Source organism: Mustela nivalis (genome assembly GCF_964662115.1).
Source record: "Mustela nivalis genome assembly, chromosome: 3".
NCBI lineage: Eukaryota > Metazoa > Chordata > Mammalia > Carnivora > Mustelidae > Mustela > Mustela nivalis.
The window spans coordinates 124,027,408-124,048,387 of NC_139022.1; the positions used below are offsets into that span (position 1 = coordinate 124,027,408).

Sequence of the window (20,980 nt, forward strand, 5' to 3'; positions counted from 1 at the left end):
TTCATCACGATTACATAGTATGAAATAAAAAGCAGCAAAACATAAGCGAGGATAGTTCAATTAAATGCAACATAATCTCTGCAGCAAAAAAAAAAAAAAAAGAAAGAAAGAAAGAAAGAAAAAAAATGGCTCTGTAGCTAAAATCAGGTTCCAATGAAAGAAAAAAAGGAATGTATTTCCACATATTTTTAATTATATAGAATTTCCTCAAACATGATTTTTCATAATATATTCCATTAAGTTAACATCACATTTGAAGAAAGAGCATTTTCCGATTTCATTTTAAGCCTGATTTTGAGCAATTACAGTGTCATTGTTCCGCGGTAGAAAGGTTGAATTCATTTACTGTGTGGTTATGCTAGTTATGATTGATGTCTCTTCTCCAAATGATAAACCAATCACCCCAATGATGTAATGTCATTTTAAGAGTGCCATAATCACATTTCTCTCAAACTAGAAGCTCTGATGAGTTCTAATAAAGATTTATGGTAGATTAAAGGCCTTCATAATATCAACAATGGATTGCTCATTTGATGAGAGATTTGATTAGGTAATTTTTTTGAAAAAGAATACGAGTTTACTAAATATATCAGGCCTGGCTTTGAAGAAGGGCATGGGCCATGATAAGTAGCAGTCCATCATTCCATCTTCAGAACGCATCATCTTCAGTGTGCTTGGGAGGTCCTCTCTAATTGTAGGGGTTGAGGCCAGTGGTAGCATATTCTCATGGGTGAAGCCAAAACCCAAACTCATCAAGGTACACTCTTGGCATGGGAAGCTCTATTCTGCCTTTGATGGGATATATTAATGATTACCACGACTGGCCAGTTCAGAAGATAACTCCAAAGCCATTGGTTCAAGAGCAATTAATTTCGGCAATTGTCTCTCCTTGGGACACGGGTCATTAACCCTTGGTGTGACCCACTCCTGTGTTCATGTATTTTGTGAACCTTTCACCAATAAGGCAAATCAAAATAAGGCATGATTATTGCTGAGCTTGGGTAATTCTACCTAAGATCTAGAGACTAGGAGCTGAGGCAGGAGCCGCAAAATCCTCAAAGGTGGGCAGAACCTTGTGACCAGTCCCTTTGCTCGGGGCGAGGGAAAGCCACGATGAGAACTCGGGCTTCAGAGGTAGGATTTATTGTGGTACCATGCGATCAGGCTGTTAAATTCAAGTGGAGTGGCACATGCAGAGGGTTAGAGGAGAGGTCACCATCCCCCCCACCCCCCGGAACACTTCAGACTTGGCAAGGCATTCAGTATTCATGTCAAGGGAACGCATTTTAATCACAAAATCATCTAAACAAGCAAGGAAAAAAAAAGTCAGAAGCCAACCATCAAAAACCAAGAGATCTGAAATGCACACAAATTGGGCACGTGAGGGTGTCCAGGGTCACTCGGCTATGACCAGAATTGTAGTAATACAAAATTCAATATTCCATTGTCTCTCTGCACTTCACCTTTGAGACCTGCAAGCTCTCGTGTGCAGCAGTGGGCAAATTCCTCCCACGGAAGGAGGCCCAAGCCCTCGTACGATAAGCAAAACCTCGCCAGTAACTGTGACCTTCAATAAATGTATCCTGGAGCCGTAATGCCACAAAGCGACAGGCGCGTTTCACCTGATGCTCCCCACACCACCTTCTCCCCAGCCCTCGATTCAGGGCTGTCATTTCGCCAGAGACTCGAGAATGTCACACAGACAACAGCGCGCATTCCGACGCCACAGTTTCCTTACCACTGCTGGAGGCTTGCTGGGGCCCTGAGCATGCTCTGAGCAGGTATGAATTGGGGGAGAACTCCTCATCAGGGTTGGTGTCCATGATTTGATGGGAAGTGTTGCTGTCTAGCAATGGCATCTGGCAGCTAACTGGTGGAGGATTATGGGAGCTAGGCAGCTGAGCAGATGGGAGGAGGCTAGACGAGGATGTAGGTGGAATGGGACGACCTGGGAAAGAGGACAGAGGGGTCAAAGGTCAGCAATGAGTGTCATGAGAGCATCCAGAGAAAGTTACATTGAAACCACCTCACCATATAAATATCCAAAAAAGGAAAAAAAGAAAGAAAGAAATGCTCCAGATGAATTTTTTTTCAAGCGGTTGGATGTTTCTCCAACTGTCCAAATTCATCCTGCAGGTAGCTGTGTGTCTCACAAAAGGGGCATGCATGGAAATATCCATCTAGACGGCTGCAATGCAACCTGTCAGGAAAACATCCATTTCCTTCTGTCTTCCCTACCACAGTCCTACTAGGATCCCACATCGTCTCTCACTGGACCATCTCGCCGGTCTCTCTGCTTCCCCTCTTGCCAGACACCCACCTACTCCCCATCCCTTCTCCACAGCAGCCAGAATAATATTTTCAAGACAGAAGTCAGGTCTCATCGCTCTCCTGCTTGGCACCCTCCCACGGTTTCCCGCTACATGTGGAAGGAAACTGAAACGTCTTATGATGACTCCTTATGACCATGTCCTGCATCCTCTGACACCAACTGCCTCCCCTTTCTTCCCCAACAGTGGCCTTACCACTCTCCACTCAGCCCCGTGTTCCCCAGCCAATGTGTCTGTCTTTCCCTCTCTTGCTTCGGCATGAAACACCCTTCTGTCTTCTGAGTCTTTCTGCTTCCCATTTCCTCTGTGGAGTATTCTCTGCACCCACTGCCTCGCTGATACTCACAAGCCTGCCCCTTCTCTTGAAACTTTTCCTGTTTGCCTTTTTCCAAGTTTCTCGCCCATGCATTCCACCCTTTTAGTCTTTTTATAGTCCTTACTACAATCTGAAGGTGGACACCTGTCTACATGACTCCCCGCCCCCTGTGCCCCCAATTTTCCTGAGGAATAGCACCTGTTGAATGAATGAGCAAATGAACAAGATAGACTCTAACCAAATTAATTCATTTAGGGTAGAAGTAGAAAGGGCCACATATGTGCATCCTAAAGGATTGGCCAATCCCCCCATTCTCCTGACCACCATTTTGTTTTCATTTTTGTCCTGTTTTGCGGATCATGGGGGAATTCCTACAAAGCACAGCTGCTCTGTGCCACGAGGAGGAACAGCCAGCCCGGCAGGTGGTGGGCAGTAACTTGGAGCTGCCCTTGATTCAAAAAGTTCTTCTTCTACACAGAAGGCTGCTGCAACCTCTCTTTCACACGGCGGGGAGCTCCTGGCAGCCACGTTGCTGAGTGAAGATAATTGCTGTGTGTACTTTCACCTGATTCATCCTTATGTGCTGGGGTCCTTGCGATTGCTTGCCTGCTGGTGTGTTCATTTGGGAAGCTCAGAAAAATGAGCCAAGAGTAGCAGCCCACGGGATATGCCCAAAAAGCTGGAGGTGTGGAAAGAAGGGTAAGGTGTCGAGAAAGCAAACTCAAGAACCGGTTAGAGTTTCAACTCCGGCAGGAAGTGTCAGAGTCAGAAGAAATGTGTTTTCCTGCTTTTCAATGTCCTATATATGCAAATACATTTTCAGGCATCAGATGGATGCTATTTCTTGTTGCACTTTTATACCTGTCTTTCCTGATCTATTCCTCGGTGCATTAAATGTTACGGATTGATCAATTTACTTCAGTAAAATGGGAGTGCCTCTTATGTATACTCTGCTGGACCTTGAGAAGACAAAAATGAGCAAGGCATCATTGATGCCCTCAGAGAGCTCACAGTCAAGTGGGGGAGGCAGACAGGTTAAGTACATCATTTCAGTAGCAGGTAATAAAGAGGAGAGTGGCATGTGGACACACGGTGCTGTGGAGGCAGGAAGAAGGACACGTGGTCCAGCCTGGCCAGGCAGAGGCAAGGGTGGACAATGCAACAAAGATGCCTGGAGAAGTTGATGCCTGAGCAGTTTTTGAGAGAAAAGGAGATGGACTTCTGGTAAGAGGAAACTCGCCAGACAATAGGACAGAGCCACCAACCGCTAGTCTGTTACTTTTTGGAGAGTGGGAGTTTTGGAAAGAGACAGGAAATAAGAGACTCCTACGGCTCAAGTGTTCGGGGCTCCTGTCCAGTAACACAACTGAAGCATCATCCCTAAAATAGATCAATGGATAAATGGAATTTGGCTTGAAACATTCAACTTATATCTAACAGTTTGGGAGCCTTGTAAGGCACGATGTTTTTGCCAAACGCTCCAGCAAAAGTAGCCTGTACACGTCAGAGCTTCATCGGAATCGGGGCTCACACTTAATCCATATTTCTCCCATAACTCTCCCTCTACGAACTGTCATCACGGTTACTATTTTAGCTGCTCTTGAATTTGGGCAATGACTATCTGTCACTTTATGTATACTATCTCTACGAGGTTAGAATTATTATAACCCCCATTTTGTAAATGAGGACACCGAGGCATGGAGCAGTAAAATCGCCTCGTTAGCAAGTGACCTGGGCCAGGAGTCACGCTCAGGTTTGCGGGTTCCAAAATCCACCCTCTCACCAGTCTGCACGGTGTTTGCCCCAACAGCATGGTGGGGGTCGGGGAAGAGGAAGACATACAAGGAGGGGGGGCGGGCTGATTTACACATCATGTTTCCAGTTTCTCATCTCCCAGTCCCAAGGCACTCTCAAGATTTCAAGTAAGAAACATTTCTTTGAATAAATGGTTATTTATAGCAGCTGTCATCTGGCAGAGTTCAAAGCTTTTCTTGTAATTTTGTTATGAAGTTCAAAAGTGGCTCCTTCACAGCAACATTACCCTGTGCCTTCTTTAAGGCCCTGGCATGTAGCGGTGTCCTGACCAGGGTCCTGGGAAGTCTGTGTCGATGTCCACTTAGCAGCAAGGCTCTGGTAGGAACAGATTCTAACTCACAATCAATAGGCTTTAATGTTTGTATTATGGAGACCTATCTGGAACTGCATGTCGAAGACCAAGAATGGCCAGAAGCCAGTTTTTAAATTCCTTTGAGTGACTGAGGTGGAACTGGAGTTCAAGTGCAATTTTCCAGGAGCCTGATATGATAGTTGCTGTGAAATCACTCTTTACATGAACTTTTTGAAATTTTGTTCAGCACAAATTCATTTCATAGAGTACAGACAGAACTGCTTTTTAATTCATACAAATACAGACAATGGAAGAGCAGGCGTACCGCAAGGAAAGCGCTGGGGTTGCTTCAGTGTACTGAAATACACGTCGCAGGATTGTCTGATGGCTGTGATTCCCCTGGTCTCTTGAAATCCAAACTTTGGGAGCTCCTTCAGCTCCTCGAGGGTCCTTACTGTTACTTGGGAATTTTCTCAGTCCCTAGATCTGCCCCCAATCAAATTGTATGCTGCTCTCTGTTTGCTATGTCATTTGCTAATTTGGTTCACTTATGCTACATTTTTTCCCCCGACTATTCCAACTGACAGAGACCATCTGTACAGACACAAACAGGTTCCAGAGTACAGGGGAAAAAGTTGGAACTTATACAGGCTCACTTTATAGACCATGATTTCTTACTAAAACACCTGGTGTGGAATGGGCATGTAACCAGGGGCTCTGCACTTACCTACTTCCTACTTTATGTACTAAAGAGGCTCCCTGACCCCCAAACTATTTTTGAAGTTCCACTTAGAATGTGTTTAGAGTCTCCAGCAAATAAAGGGAAAACCAGTTTTAATTAATCTGTTAAAAAAGCAAGAGGAAACATGCAAAGGCAGCAATATGTCATTCATTAAACTCATATGGTCTTGTGTATGTGTGGGTGTGTATGTGCGGGTCTTTTCCAAGATCCCCATGTAAATCAAAGTCTAACTAATTATCTGTGTGACTGGGTTCCCCCACAATCTTGGAAATGGAGACTAATTTAGATTTTACCAATTTATCTTTTTCCAAATGAGTAAGATTTTGGGATATTTCAGCTCATGAAATATTTCTGATTAAAAGACTTACAGCTGGACAAAGCAGTTCCCTAGCTAACTCTGATAGATGGGTAGTGGCTGTTTGGAAAACTATATAGAGAAGGATTCTGGGGTGCTCTGGGTTCAGTGGAAAATGCTGTGATCAGTTAGAAAAATCACAGACCAGGAGTGGGGGCAAGGCAGCGGAGGCCAAGATCTTACTTGCCAGCCTTGCTTCTGGCCTTCATTCGTCAACAATTTCAGCCATACCAAAAAACTTCCTTCTACACCATCCGTGGTTGAAGTCACATTGCTCTAATTCCCATTGTCTCAATTACAGCCCTATTTTTCTCCTTAATCTGATCTGGATCCAACTCTAGTTCTCTAAGAATGGGCCATAATCTCCCTCTCATCCCCAAAGCATTAAAGTTAGCTATGAAATTGCTGCTCTGCCCAAATCTTGGTAAGACATTCACTAATTTATGATAGGGAGCAGGCTCGCAGATCAATGCCCAAACTTAACTTAAAACAACTGGTTCCTATTTCATTCAAAAGATTAATGGCAAGCAGATATTAAAATGTTCTGTGTAGACAATGCATAATTGATCTAGATAGTGACAGGGTGTCAGGATTTTTGGTGGAAAAGAGAGATATGTTCAGGAGATGGTAAAAAGCAAACCAAAACCCAAAAACAAACCAACAAAAAACCCCAAACCCACCAAAACACCAAAACAAAGCAAACCTGCCCACCAACAGCCCAGTACCAGGAATTATCATATCCAAAATAATAATTTCAATGACCTTATTATGGCTTATAAATGAGATCTTGCTTTGTGTTCAAAACTGAAAAAAAAATTTATGTACACTTTGCTCTTTTAGCACCCACAACTTATTTTTCTGAACAAAGTATTATTACCATCCCCATTTACAGATGAAGAAATGAAGGTTGGTTGGGCTAACTTTCCTATCATTTCACCGGTAGCAAGCAGCAGAACTGGCTGGATTTGAATTCAGGAATTCTGACTCCAAAACTAAGCCTTGAATGGTTCATTCTATGATTTTCACACCAGAAAAGAATGATTGCACAAAATGATTGAGATGTAAAATCCAATCCCATGGGTCTCTTTCTGGAATGTACCACTGAGGTCATCTTAGGAGAATCAAGGTTCCTCCTAGAAATAGACATAGTGAAAACTCCCCTCAAACAAGTGATTTGTGAGGAAAGAAAGCAATTTTCAACCCAGAAACTGGAATTCCTCTGTGGCTTTGTAAGTTCAAGAATTTAATAAAAACAGCTTTTGTGGAGATGCTTGGATAGTTCTATTGGTTAAATGGCCAACTCTTGATTTCAGCTCAGGGAGTGATCTTGGGGCTGTGAGTTCGAGCCCCGTGTCAAGTTTCACGCTGGCTGTAGAACTTGCTTAAGATTCTCTCTCTCCTTCTGCGCCTCCCCACCTTACACTCTCCTTCTCTCTCTCTCTCTCTCTCTCTCTCTCTCAAAAATAAAAAATTAAAAAAAAAAAAGCGTTTGTGTTAAAGTTGAGTATTGCAAAACAACAGTATTAACATAGGCAAAACCATTGGTTAGTGAATTCAAACAATTGTCCTAATGATATTCCCCAATACTTTATTCAGATATCTGACTAGTCATTTTTCTCCCCAGATGCTTGGGATTTGTGAGGCCCCTATTTTTGATGGGGTTAAAAAAACAAGGTGCCCTGAAATGGTGGTGGTGGGAGGGATGAGGTAGCTGGGTGATGGCCATTGGGGAGGGTCTGTGCTACAGTGAGTGCTGTGAATTGTGTAAGACTGATGAATCACAGACCTGCACTCCTGAAACAGAGAGTACATTATATGTTAATTAAAAAAAAAACAAGGTATCTATCTGTGTAAAAAGAAATAATGTCACTATCTGAGATCTTACCTTCCTCTTGTTTGTAATCAAAGCATTTTTTTAGAAATATGGGCCGACTTGCTTTTGAGTTCAGTTGAGAACTTTCTTCAGGAAATGCATCAGATTTTTGAAGAGTTCTGCACATGGGTTTGTGAAGGGCTGTGCGGCAGAACATTCTTCAAGGTAGGATGGGCTTCAGGGGAGCACTGGGGTGTGGCAGCCAAGGTTACTGCCACAAAAGGAACAAGGTACCCTGAGAATTTAGCTGGATTCCCTGCCTCCAGCTGAAGGGACATGGATGAAGTCACTGTACATCTGTTCAGCTTCTATTTTGTGCTAAGTATCTGGCTCAGGGATTTTATTTCTGCCCCTTCCATAACTCTCACAACACTGTCCAGAGACTCAGGAATGTGAATCACACACCCGAGGGTCAGGACCAAGACGGGCACTCCGGTCTGTGAACTGCCAACACTACAATGGGCTGTTCTTAAGCCTAGAGTTGCCCCCCGCTGAAATTCACCTGTAAATCTGCCCCTTCACCCAATTCATCCCGTTCTTAATTTTTGCCCTGCCCCAGTTGAAACCTGGCACTCCAACAGATGCGATCACCTGTCTTTTACAAATGCTTGTTTCTGCCCTCTTGTGTGTGGTATTTCTCTGCTCTCTGCAACCCATCCCTAACCTCTTGGCCTAATTGTTTCTGTCCTCCAAAGCCCCAGTGAGGACCAGAGAGGCACAGACTGAAGCTCGGCTGACGGAGCTCTGCTGCTTGCTGTATGAGTCTGAAGGCCCTTCTTCACTCTTCTGGGCCCATCTGCGAATAACAACTCTGATTTCCCATGTTGTTATAAATGCTGGAGAGAATACAGATAAGGTCCCTTGGAATTGTGTTTGGCACATGGTAGGTGCAAGGGTCTGGATGGAGCTAGTGGGACTCGCAGCTTATCGTTTCTGTCTCATTCGCAAGCCCCTGCTGTGTATGCCTGGCTGGGCCGTAGTTAGGGAGGCTCTGAGGCTCTGGGACATGCTGAGTTTGGAACTATGCAGCCTTCTAAACACTCAAGGGGAGAGGCTGCCTAAGAAGTGAGTCAACAGGGAGGCAAGCGGACATGTGGTAAGAAGGGGCAGGCATCCCTGAAGGCATCAGTAGGGGGACCTGCAATCAGCCAGGCCTAGAACATAAGCCAGTAATCTTTTCAATATATGAACTAATTTATTCTCTATCCTACCTTCATTGTGTTTTGTTTTTTAAGCCAGCTTGAGTTGATTTTTGTCACTTAGAACCAAATGCATTCTGCCTAAGACTTATCATCAAGCCCAAGTGAGAAAATGACTTGACCAGTGCCACACGGTTATTCAGTAGAACAGAAAATGGAGTCCAGATTTTGTGACTCCAGTATTATAAGAATTTCATGTTCTGTAAACTGATTTCCTTCCTTTTAAATCATGAGAAATCAAGCCTGGGGATGTCCCAGAGAAACCACTTACGGTGGAAGATGTCTAGATTTAAAAGAATATGGTGGGCGCTAGAGAGGAGAGGAGAGATACAGGCACGGAGCTGACTACTGGGTACCCATCAGGCATGTCCTACAGCAGCTGTTTGTCCTCAGTGCTGAGGAGAAACTCAGATCACCTACCAGCTGGCCCTGGGCCTTACATACACCACACTGATCTTGGGGTAGGGTGAGAAGGATTCAATTTCTTATCTACATCTTACTTTTTTTTTTTTTTAAAGATTTTTATTTATTTAATTGACAGACAGAGATCACAAGTAGGCAGAGAGAGAGGAGGAAGCAGGCTCCCACAGAACAGAGAGCCCGATGCAGGGCTCGATCCCAGGACCCCGGGATCATGACCTAAGCCAAAGGCAGAAGCTTTAACCCACTGAGCCACCCAGGAACCCCTACATCTTACATTTTTAAAAAAGAACAGAGTCGGTAGTTTCAATTATAATCATAGAATGCAAAAAGACCACAATGAATATAGTATCTTAAAATGAAAATACATGCATATGTACATTCATATCTTGTACTGTTATCACATCGTACATATTCCCTGCAGCCTCCTTATATTTAGTGCTGATGTTAGGTTGGATCAGTCATTCTTAACAGGTGACAATTTTGCTCCCCAGGGGACACTCAGCAATGTCTAGTAACATTGTGATTGTCACAGTTTGTTGGGGAGGGGGGAGAGGGTGCTAATAGCCCATAGTGGGTAGAGACCAGGGACAGTGCTAGACATCTTACAATGCAGAAAATAGTTTTCCACAACAGAGAATTTCCAGGCCCAAATGTCAGCAGGCTGAGGTCGAGCAACCCTGGGTCTGCTGGAATGACGGCTTTAGATTAGCATACTTTATGATACATGGCCCATCTTTAAGCTCTTTTTTCCAGTTGATAAGAATTGGACAGATACTAGAAGTGAAAAATTTGATTCAGTCAGCTCCTTCCCCCACCCAAGAAAAGTTCAAACAAATAAGCTTCCACTGTCATTGGGAAATTTCTGTTAGAGGGCAGGAAAATTTCCTCAGGCGGAGTCTAAGTCATCAATGAGGGAAGTTACAACACGCCTTTCTGTGGAGCTAGGTGAGACCTGTTTGTCGAGAGATGGTCGGGCTGTCTTCACAGAGGCAAGAGAGCCAGGGGAGAGTGTTCCGACTCAGTTGTGGCTTACTGAACCTCACCTGAGGAATTTTCATGAGGACCCATCGTGTCTTGTCAATGAGGCGGTAGCAACCTAACTCGTTCCATATCACCTGGTTTGAAGTTTTTATTTTTACAGAAGACCTAATTGCCCTCTTCACTCACACTTCACTGAACTCAGTAAAGCCTAGCTAAGCATTTCCTGGAAACAGAGTGTTTTCAGATGGCCCTGACAAAGCCATCCTGATGGCCCACAGCTATTATATATGATTTATTGGAAGAGTGGAAGCTGCTGGCCTCACCGCAGGGAGAAGGCCTCTCTCAGGAGTGCTAGCATGGACTGCCCTCACAGTGTGGGACCCTATGCATGTGGTGTGGTCAGTACATCTAGCAACTTGCATGTTTACATGTCACATCTTCCTGAAAGCATTGCACTTTGGAAGGTGTCAAATATAGATCAGGCTAGAGATGGAGGGTAGAGTTTATTTTTTGAACTAATATGATTTCTATAATTTTCTAATGCCAGCCCTTTCATATTCATGAGGTGAAATGCAGTGAATCTGTGTAGCGTCCCCTTTTGAGGACACAAGTCCACTCTACCTGCAGTGACATAACTGTCCACCAAAAAGTAATGAACCCTCAAATACCTTCTAACCAGAAATTCCCAGTTGCTTGATATATACACTTGAATTACATCACCCAAGTCCTTTAAGATGACATGCCACCGTTATTCTGGGGACATGTGTGTGTCTAGATCAGTGCTGTCCAAGAGAACTTTCTGTGATGGGTGACATGATCTATGTCTACCATGTTTAATACATTTAGCTATTGAGCCTGGAATGTAGAACTGAATTTCCAACGAATTTAGGTTTAGATAGCCACAGCCATATATGGCTAGCAGCCACCGCATTGGGCAGTACAGTCTAGATTATGGCTCTAGCTTCCCCGTTATTCCTATCCTCTACTCCCATGTGTCTCCCCTCTAAGAGCCAACATATTTTTGAATGTGCAAATTTGCTCACATTATGCTTCTTCTCTCAAGTTTCACAAGACAACCCACTGCCTACATAATAAGGTTCCAATTCTTGTATGGCTATCATCTCTTGCCAGACCTCCCCATCCCTATACTCCAACCACATCAAAGCTACTATACTACTGAATATCTATCTTGCCCTCCTCACATCCTTCCCTGTGCATGGTAGGTATTCCCTTCTCATAGGCATCACCTTCCTCCTGAACACCTCCTTAAAGACTCAGCTCAAAAATAACCTTTTTGTAAGTCTTTCCTGATCACCCTACCCAGAGGTACCCAGGACAAACTTTTATCATTGTACAGTTGACTCTTGAGGAGCTGACACTGCACATGTCAAAAATCCACATATTTTTGGGGGGGGTCTGGAGAGAGGGAGAGGGAGAGAGAGAATCTTAAGCAGGCTCCATGCTGGGTATGGAGACTGATGTGGGGCTCAATCTCATGACCCTGAGATCACAGCCTGAGCTGAAATCAAAAGTTAGAAGCTTAACCGATTGAGCCACCCAGGCACCTCAGAAATTCAGAAATAACTTTTGACTTAATGATTTTTAACTTAATTAATAATAGCCTACTGTGGACCAGAAGAAGCCTTACTAATCATATAAGCAGTCAATTACACATATCTTGTATGTTATATGTATTATATACTATATCTTTACAATAAAGTAAGCTACAGAAAAAAATGTTAAGAAAATCAAAAGAGAAAACACATTTACAGTACTGAACTGTATTTTTTGAAAACAATCTGTGCATAATTGGACCTGGTCAGTTCAAATCCATGTTGCTGAAGTGTACACTGTACTTGTAATATGTTAGCCTATTTGTCTAAACGTCTGGCTCACTCATGGGACTGTGAGTGACCAGGGAGAAAGTGTGGATTATATACCTTTGTATCCTAGCACCTAGACCAGAGCTTGAATGCAATAAAATAGCAGTATGATGGATTGATTACAACAGTTCACTCCACAAATACTTGTTAAAAATATATCAAATGCACATGACATTGGTTTCATCATGGGAGGTTTTGTCTGCTGTTCTTCGGTATTAGGTGTCTCTCAATGTGTAAGTATTTTGTTGAAAAGAAGGGATTATGATTTTAAATGTATGTTTTCCTTTTTTAATCAAGTGGCTAGAGTATTAGGTTATGACTTCAGCTGATGCTCAAATGAAGACTTAGCAGTCTGTGACATACGTGGAGGAAAAACTTACTGTTAGATTTATTCAGAAACAATATGTCAGTCTCAAAGGTACACCTCTCTAGATAATTTTCCAGAGTGGTGGTGTGCCTGTACTTTTTGGCTCAGCTATTGAGCTTAGAACCTAATCCCTGTGTAAGATTTGACCCCACTCTAACCATAAAGCTTCCCACCTAGGGAACTGATGGGGAGATGCAACCCAACATCACCTAAGAACACAAGGTCAGAATGCTGAACTGTGTGGATGCTACAGTCCCTTATGGAGTTGTCTGTCTGAGTTGAGTAATATGCAAAAGTTATGCTGGATGATTCCTTTGCCTACCTGGAATCTATACTACACTCTCGAAAGAGCTTAGATAAGGGTGGGGAAGTTGTTACAGAAAGATTTGAAGAAACTGTATGTTCATGCTAAGATTTAATTTTCAAAGGGCCTTGGAAAACCTCCCCCATGACACATGGAATCTAGCTTACTTTTATGTTCATTTGTCGGGTTCATGGTATATGGAAATAACAATATCCACTCACTAAGATTTACTGTGTTCTCATGCGCTAGGCATTACTTCTAAGTCCTTTACATGTATTATTCTATTTAATCTTCTAACAACTCTTTGAGATAGGTAATATTAACCTCACTTGAAAGAAGGTAAGACTGAATTAAGAGGAGATAGGTTGGCTGGGAGGAAGAATTTAAGTCCAGGCATTCTGGTTCTAAAGCGCGTATCACAAGCACACAAAATGACAATGGACTTGAACTTTTGTAATGATAAAGTACCAGTCACTGATGACAATATGGTTGGCACAGGAACCCAGCTGAAGTTCAAGTCTTGCCTCTGCCACAAATCTGCTGGGGAACTTTAGGCAAGTCACTTAACTCTTCCGTGCTCGAATGTTTCATAAGCAGAATGTGTATAAATAGAATCACAGATTATTATAAACATTAAACGATACATTATATAAATATTCTGAAGTAAAGGGTAAGTATTATTTCCATCTATTAGAAGGGTATGAGGTTGTTGTCCTAGTTCCCCTCCAGGACATTTTGAGAATTAAGTAAGAACATATATGAACATACATTGCAAATGGTGACGTGTTCTGCAAACAGTAATTGGTTCCCCCCCCCCCCCCATTATTGGAAGATTTCCTTTTCAGAGGCTTTGTCTGCACAGAGCAAACAGTTTTCAAATGCAAGTCTGTGTTTTGCTATGTGCCTAAGAGACCATGAAGATAAAACATGGGCTCTATGCAGGGGATACTTGGACCATTTCATCTCTCTGTTGCCTACCCTCATAGGACCCTACCCATTTCTCATTGATTGGTCCTTGATAAGATGCTACAGAAGAGATATAGGGGGAGTCTAACCACGAAAACCCAGCAGGAAGACTGAAAAGCTCCCCATCAAAGATATAAAAGTGTTTTGAAACCAGGATGGACAATGTAAACTAGACTGGCACTAGGTCTAGCTTTTTAGGCCATGAATATCATACACATTAGTTTATTCCTTCTCTGAACAGTCATTTGAAAGTCATTGCCTTGTATTGAACAACAACAAAAATCCCTACTAGCCATATATTAGAGCACTAGAGTTAAGAATCCAGGGCTCCTTATTGTGGCTACTAGATACTAGCTATACGTGTGACTTAGAGCAAACTGCTTACCCTCACCAGGCCTCGGTTAGCATATACAATGTTACTGCACTAACACATAACAGCACCTAGTAATTTTAAGAAATGTGATGATGTAGTTTCATATCCTTTCCTATGCATGAAGGTATTCTCTTCTCCCTGACAATCTCAACTTCTTCTGAACATCTCCTTAAAGGTGGTCAGGCTTTTGGGTCTTTCCTGATCGCCCCACCCACTGGTACCCAGGACATACTTTTATTGTTGTCCTAGTAATATGTCAGCCACATCAAACCCACACTGAGTCTGTGTTCCAGTGGAAGAGACTAGTGTTCACTAAAATTTTTTGAGCATTCACAATGTTCTAGGTGGTATGCTTAGCACATTTCTTGATTTGCCATTTATGTAATCCTTCCAATAATACTGGAAAGTACTATTATTATCCCCATTTTACAGATGAGGAAACTGAGGCTCATAGAAATCAAGGGGTTTGACCAAGGTCACACAGCAAGTAACAGACAAAGCCAAGATACTAATTTAGATCTTTATGATTAGACACACATAGTTATTGCAACATTAGAGATGTCAAAACAGAAGGGTGGGTGATTCTAGCTAGGATAAGCTGGCAAGGCAGATTAGAAGTAGCAATGTGGGGGAACACAACAATCAGTAGGGAGCTCTCCTTCAGCTCTAAAAAGTCCACAATTTCAAAATATCTTCCTGCCTGCATAGCAAGTATGGAGATCAATAATTGGGTCAAGACCACAGGTGAGGTAGTATCCTAGCAGGAATTCACATCCTGACTCACACTTTCCTCAACTTCTCCAAGCCTGGCTTCCTTTCTTCATGAAGGTCAGAATAAATCTTCAAATTTATCTCTTCAGTCCCTGCAAAGGCAGTATTTGCCTGGGACTGATCTCTGAAGGCTCACTTAGTACAGCCTTCAGAGAAAACTATACATTAATACAGACAGCTGGAGACATGAAAAAAAGCGGGGGGGGGGACTTAGAGGGAGCAAGATGCTTCCTCTTGGAAGCATTAGGGAGAGAAAAAGGAGAATTAACCCCACCACTGGGAGCATGATCATCTTGCCCACCAAGTACACCAGCCTCTCAGCTACTCAGCCTCAGGATTGGGTGCAGAGCGACAGATTTGGGTCTGAAATAGCACAGTACTGTGCTGGGGCTGAAAAGATGTGGAAGAAGAGAGGTTTCCGAGAGTTTCCTCAAAGCCCAGGCAGCCCAGTCAGATGACAAGGGTGTATTAGTTCAGCTCATGAGAAGCTGTTTTGTGTGTTCGCACGTGTACACATGCGTACACACATCCATTCTTAAATTGACTAGAGTCAGCAAAATTAATACGCACCCACAGGGCCCTGTTGGCGAAGTCTCTATTTTTATAAATAATGCCTTTCTCGCCTTTTACAAGCCTGTTTGAAGACCTGCAGTGCATCCTGGCTACAATTCAAAGCCCATCTAATGAAAGCACCTCCACTGTCAGCAATGTTAATGTCACTTTAAAGAGTGTGAAATGTTGCTAAATGTGTCAGGAAACAATTAGATAACATAAGAGGCATGTTTTCTCAGTGCACAGAGAAATATATTATGCAGGCGGGAGATAAACGCAAAGTTTTCTGAGCTCCAGCATATTCAGCACTCTCCCTCCCTCTCTCTTTTTAATCCAACAGAGAAATTGTTTGGCAAGAGTAAGCCCTGTTTCAAATACTTGGAGAAGGGAGAAAGGCCTGCTTTGCCTCTGACTGCTGTCGCTTGAGCCCTGTGCTATCAGGCTCAGCGAGATACAGTCTTCCACTCAAATTAAATGTGTGCCCTCCTAATTAGCATTATAAATATAGGTTTCTCTGAGCCAGAGTTGATAAAATTATAGTGTTGGGCTGGAAAGGAACCGGCAGCTCTCCCATGCCAACACAATGGCTGTAGCGTTCGTACTGTTAGAACAATACCCCCAGAGTCTGCCCCCATCTTCAGAGGTCAGTCTGAGGAAGGAAGGTAAATGCCAAGTGGGCTGACATTAGGACAGCAGCAGGGCCCAGATGCAATCTGTTCTTTGTATGTGTTGGTGTAGTGTTTGGCTCCTAAGCTCTGGGGAGAACAGTTCTTACTCCGAAGCTTCTTTGTAGAGTTTTGTCTTCTCAGCCACTTGTGGGATTCTAGATGAGAAGTGGAAACCTGAAGATAGTGGATTATCCTGAGTCTCTATCCAGAACTGCTCTCCATGGTTCTGAAACATCACCACATACTAGGAACTGGTTTCTTTCCTTCCAAACCTGGAGAAATGGATGCCCAAATTCTTGGGGGAAATTTAAATTAGGTGAGGGAATCCATGGAGAAGAGAAAAAACAAGAGAGTAAATAAAGAGAGGCAAGGGCAGGGACTCTGGAATGGGTATAGCCACTGAGTGATTGTCAGGGGGTAAAAGAAGGAAATGATTTGTTTTGACACTATTTTCGAATAATCGTAGTTGCGAAGAAAGAAATCACTGCCGACCAGAGCTGAAATGCTCAAAGACCTAAGGTAAGTGAAGAGTTTGCATGTTAGATGATGCAATGATGTGCAATTTGGGACATGAACAAACAAGTCTGCGTGGGCAACCAGCAAACCCCAGCATGGTGGAAGTGATGTGATTAAAGTTGACATATGCAAGAATTTTCAAGCTTTTTCTCTCCTTATGAAAACTTGCCACATTGCACAGATGAAAAAAAAAAAAAAAGACAATTGTGGCTAATAGTTTCCGTTTGTTTTACATAATGTATAATTCTGCAATGTCAGTAAGTCTTAGAAGCTGGGAGTAGGGTTAACTTGCTTCTCATCCCTCTTGCTATTTTGCTACCTCTTGCTGCTCTTTTTTTCTGAGATTAATAAAATTCATAGAATACTCTGGACTAAAGTCAAAAAAAGCTTTGGCTAAAGATCATTGAATGCTAGCTATCTAAAGAATCTCAGATAATATCTGGACCAAGCATTTCACTCTACTGATGACAAAATTATGGCTCGGGGAGAGAAAGTGCCTTTTCCTACACTACACGGTGAATTAGTAATCTGAGTCAAAGGCTTTGTCCACTGAACCACACTCCCCTTAGTAATACTCAAGTTGAAGGACAAATAGAAGACCCAAAGTTCAAGTTTGGATAGAGAAAATCTGATTTCCCAGGCAACCATATTTATGGGCTATAATCCTACACATCTAATGCAAGATGCGTAAAACAGTTCCACCCCCAAATAAAGCCCAGCATATAATGTTACATTCCTCTTTTCCAAAGTATATTCTTTAGAACACTGAGTTTTCTCAGTATGTAAACATGTGTCCCAGGAAAGAACTGCCCCATGACCAGTTTGTGCAAGATGAGATAGTAAGAGAAGCATAAGAAAGTGAGTTCCACTATAGTCTATGCTCTGGTGATCACATCTGGATTAGCTGATCTATTCCAGCCCAGGTTTACACTACCTGGTTTACACACTTCACAGCACTCACCAAAGCACATACCCTCCCCAATGTCCATAATCCCACCCCCTTCTCCCAAACCCCCTCCCCCCAGCAACACTACCTTAGAGAACCATGTTGAGAAACTGGATTTACTCAAGGGCAGAAATTCAGACTGATGTTTGCACTAGATATCATCTAATAGGTTATAGGCCTGAAGGTCTTGAGCCTTGAGAAGAGTTAAGGAAAGTTTTAATAATCCTCAAATAATTGAGCCATGGCCCATAGTAGAAAAAATGGACTTTTATGAATTGGCTCAAATGTCAGTTCCAGTAATGATAAAAGTTAACGGAGGCAGATTCAGGTCAGTATCTACTGCATTCATCTATGTCTATACAAAATGTGTAATAAATTTCACCTAGTATTGTGGTTCCTTAGGCTTGTGGTTTATCATTCTTCCTAGAGTGTCATCCACTCTTTCACTCATTCAGTGCAGGTTTATTGGATAACTACTACATTACCAGACTGTCTTACAGGCTAGGACACTGCTCTAGGTGACTACTAAATCTGAACTATTAGTGTTATTCCCAAGTTTTCCATCTCCCAGAGCACCTAACCAAGTACTTGCTCATAGAGAGTGTTTCATAAATATCCAATGACAAAAATGGCTAAGAGTGCAAAGGGCTTTCTAACAACAGTTGCCGAATAACATCAGAATGTATCCTTGTCGGTAATAAGATTCCTGTCACAGAGATTATGCAAGTTCTTCCTGAGTAGCACCCATCAGCAAAACCAGAGAGACTGTTTTGGCATTCAGTGAGAGGAATGATTATAGGCCCTTTAAATTCAGCTCCAGCTCTAAATCCCTATAAATCTCTGAGCATTCTTGTCACTGTCCCTAGGAGTAAAGGAGACACAGGATCATTTCGAAGCTATCTCAAAAGTAAGCAGTCTACTCAGAGAATCTCCCTGCCCTAACAGAAGTTGGAAACACATTTGTCTTCCTGCCTTCTGCATATCTGAAAAATTTTAGCTCCCAGCTGAAAAGTGAGATCCATATAGATTCATGCCTCCTTAGAGGAGTTAACTTTATTTAAAGGAAACATGTCACTGTGTTGAAGCTTAAGCTCAAATTAATTATAACAAGTGTAATATTTGGCCAACCTTAGTCTCATGTTTCAACATTCCTGCTTGATCAGTTTCCAGGACTAAATGAAAGCCTATAACCATTTGCAATGTAATAATACTTTTTACTTTTATGGCTGCTTTCATCTGTGGATCTCAAAGCATGGTCCAAACAGTAATTAATGTTCACCTGGGAGGTAAGGGTGTATTTGCTCTGCTCATTTGGCAGAGTGGGTGTAGGATGGAGTGACTGCTCAAGGTCCAGGCAAAAAGTAAAATGGCGGGCTTCTTCTTCCCATCTAGTTTTCTCTATGATCCAGTAAACGAGTCACATTTGTTTAAGCACAGAGTTAGCATATGTACACTTAAACTAAAATAGTTTTAGTCCAGAATAAGAGAAGTTGAAATAGGTGATTATGTGGAAGCTAAAAGGACTAGTGGGGAAATCTCATGCGAGTTCGTACCTTAACCATCATAAAAAGAGATTCTTAAACCCTGCCTTCTCCCCTCTCTTCCTCCCTCCCTTCTTCCATTTACTGAACACATAATCTTTGAGTGTCTAATACAGGGACTGTTCTAGGGCTGGGACTATGAAGTGAAAATCAGAATCTTTGCCTTCATGGGGCTTATATTCTGGTGGGGAGGAGAGGAAACCAATTTAACAAAATGGCAAAAACTAACAACTAATAAATGTATTTAAAGACACATATCCAAACATATACATGTAAGTATGCAAGCATACATGGGCCATAGGGGAAAAGAGAAAAAGGTGAGAAGAATAGGGACTGGTAGGGTGGGGTTCGAGAGGTGCATGCTACTCAATGCCATGTCATCAGGAAAGACCTTCCTAGCAAGGCAAAATTTGAACAGGGACCTGAAGGAAGCAAGAGAGGGAGCTATGCTGGTATCTGCGGGGAAGCACATTGTAGACACAAGGAATAGCATGAACACAGGCTGTGGGCTGACAGCATGTCTGATGCATTTTAGGAATTTCAGGAATACAAGCCAGTCAGAGAGCCTGCACTGCGATGAGAGATGGGGGAAAAGGAGATCTTAGGGGTCGCTGTGAGGACTTTGGCTTCCACTGAGTGAGATGGAAGGCTGCTACAGGGTTTTTGGGAAGGAGTGACATGTCTGATGTTTGGTATAATGCAATCACTTGAGCTGCTTCCTTGGGCTGTATTGTTAGAGCCCAAGGAAGGTAAGGGAGACCCATTAGAAGGTGACTGCAATAATCCACGTCTAAGATTATTGGGGCTGGGACTGGAGAGGGAGTGGTAGCAACGAAGGTGAAAAAGATCAGAACCTGGATACATTTTGAAGGCCGAGCTAACATGTGTTCCTGATGGATAAGGAGGGTGTGACAGCAAGAGAGAAGTCAATAATAACTCAGTTTAGGGCCTGAATAAACATGGTGACATAGGCATGAGTTCTACCGCATTTAGGCTATGCACTTATTTTAGCACATGGTATGAAATGAAAGAGAAAACTGGATAAAAAACTATGATAAATGTTGGCGAGTGATGTTAACTGTTGCCTAAAAGACCCTTCCTAGATAGATAGGCAAATCATGATTTCATTCACAACTTTACCAAAAAATATCCCCCAGGAAGAAGAAGGTAAAAAAGGGCTTCTAGATAATCCGGAACAGAAAGAACTGATAAAGCTGACACCCATCTTTTATCTGACTTAAGGAAACCTAATAAAATCAAAGCGGAGAGAGTTGAACTTTCATCGTTGTTTGGGTAAGACAATGTGAGACATACTCAGAGTTAAAATTTCTCAACGTATTCAGGGATAGGAATGGTCCAGAAAATAAGCCATTTTCCCCTGCAAACTCATATTCACATGTGGTACAGAGTAGTAAATTAATTTTGGTCCTGTTCTCCGATTTCTCCTTTAGCTTGACCTGATTTTCTTGCAAGCCTCAGGCACAGTTAATTTGTAGGGAGGGGTGCGTGTATATATTAGAGAATATGTATTTGTGCGTGTGTGTGAGTAGATGGGGATCTCTGCTGAAATATTCATAGAGCGCCTTTTTATTATTATTTATAGGAGAACTATAACTTCAGGGCTTTTAAAATAAAAAGAAATGGAAGATAGGTGATGTGAAATTATTTTTTAGTGTTCATACCCTTTGGTTGATATATAAATAATACAAATGAAATGGTAAACAGCATTAAGGGTACAATTATTAAGTAGAAATGTAGATTCACCAC

The 20,980-nt window shown here is 42.4% G+C and overlaps 1 protein-coding gene across 9 annotated transcripts in view; it reads right to left on the reverse strand.

Moving 5' to 3' along the window:
- Positions 1 to 20,980, reverse strand: part of TENM2 (teneurin transmembrane protein 2) — a 1,882,184-nt gene that overhangs the window by 375,617 nt on the left and 1,485,587 nt on the right. For 7 of the 9 annotated variants that reach the window (XM_082724104.1, XM_082724103.1, XM_082724105.1 and 4 more), the window contains one exon: positions 1,739 to 1,948. The exons of the other annotated variants lie outside the window; for them this stretch is intronic. In XM_082724104.1, coding sequence (XP_082580230.1) covers positions 1,739 to 1,948 — 210 coding nt within the window. The remainder of the gene's footprint in view (positions 1 to 1,738; positions 1,949 to 20,980) is intronic. 9 annotated transcript variants of the gene reach the window in all.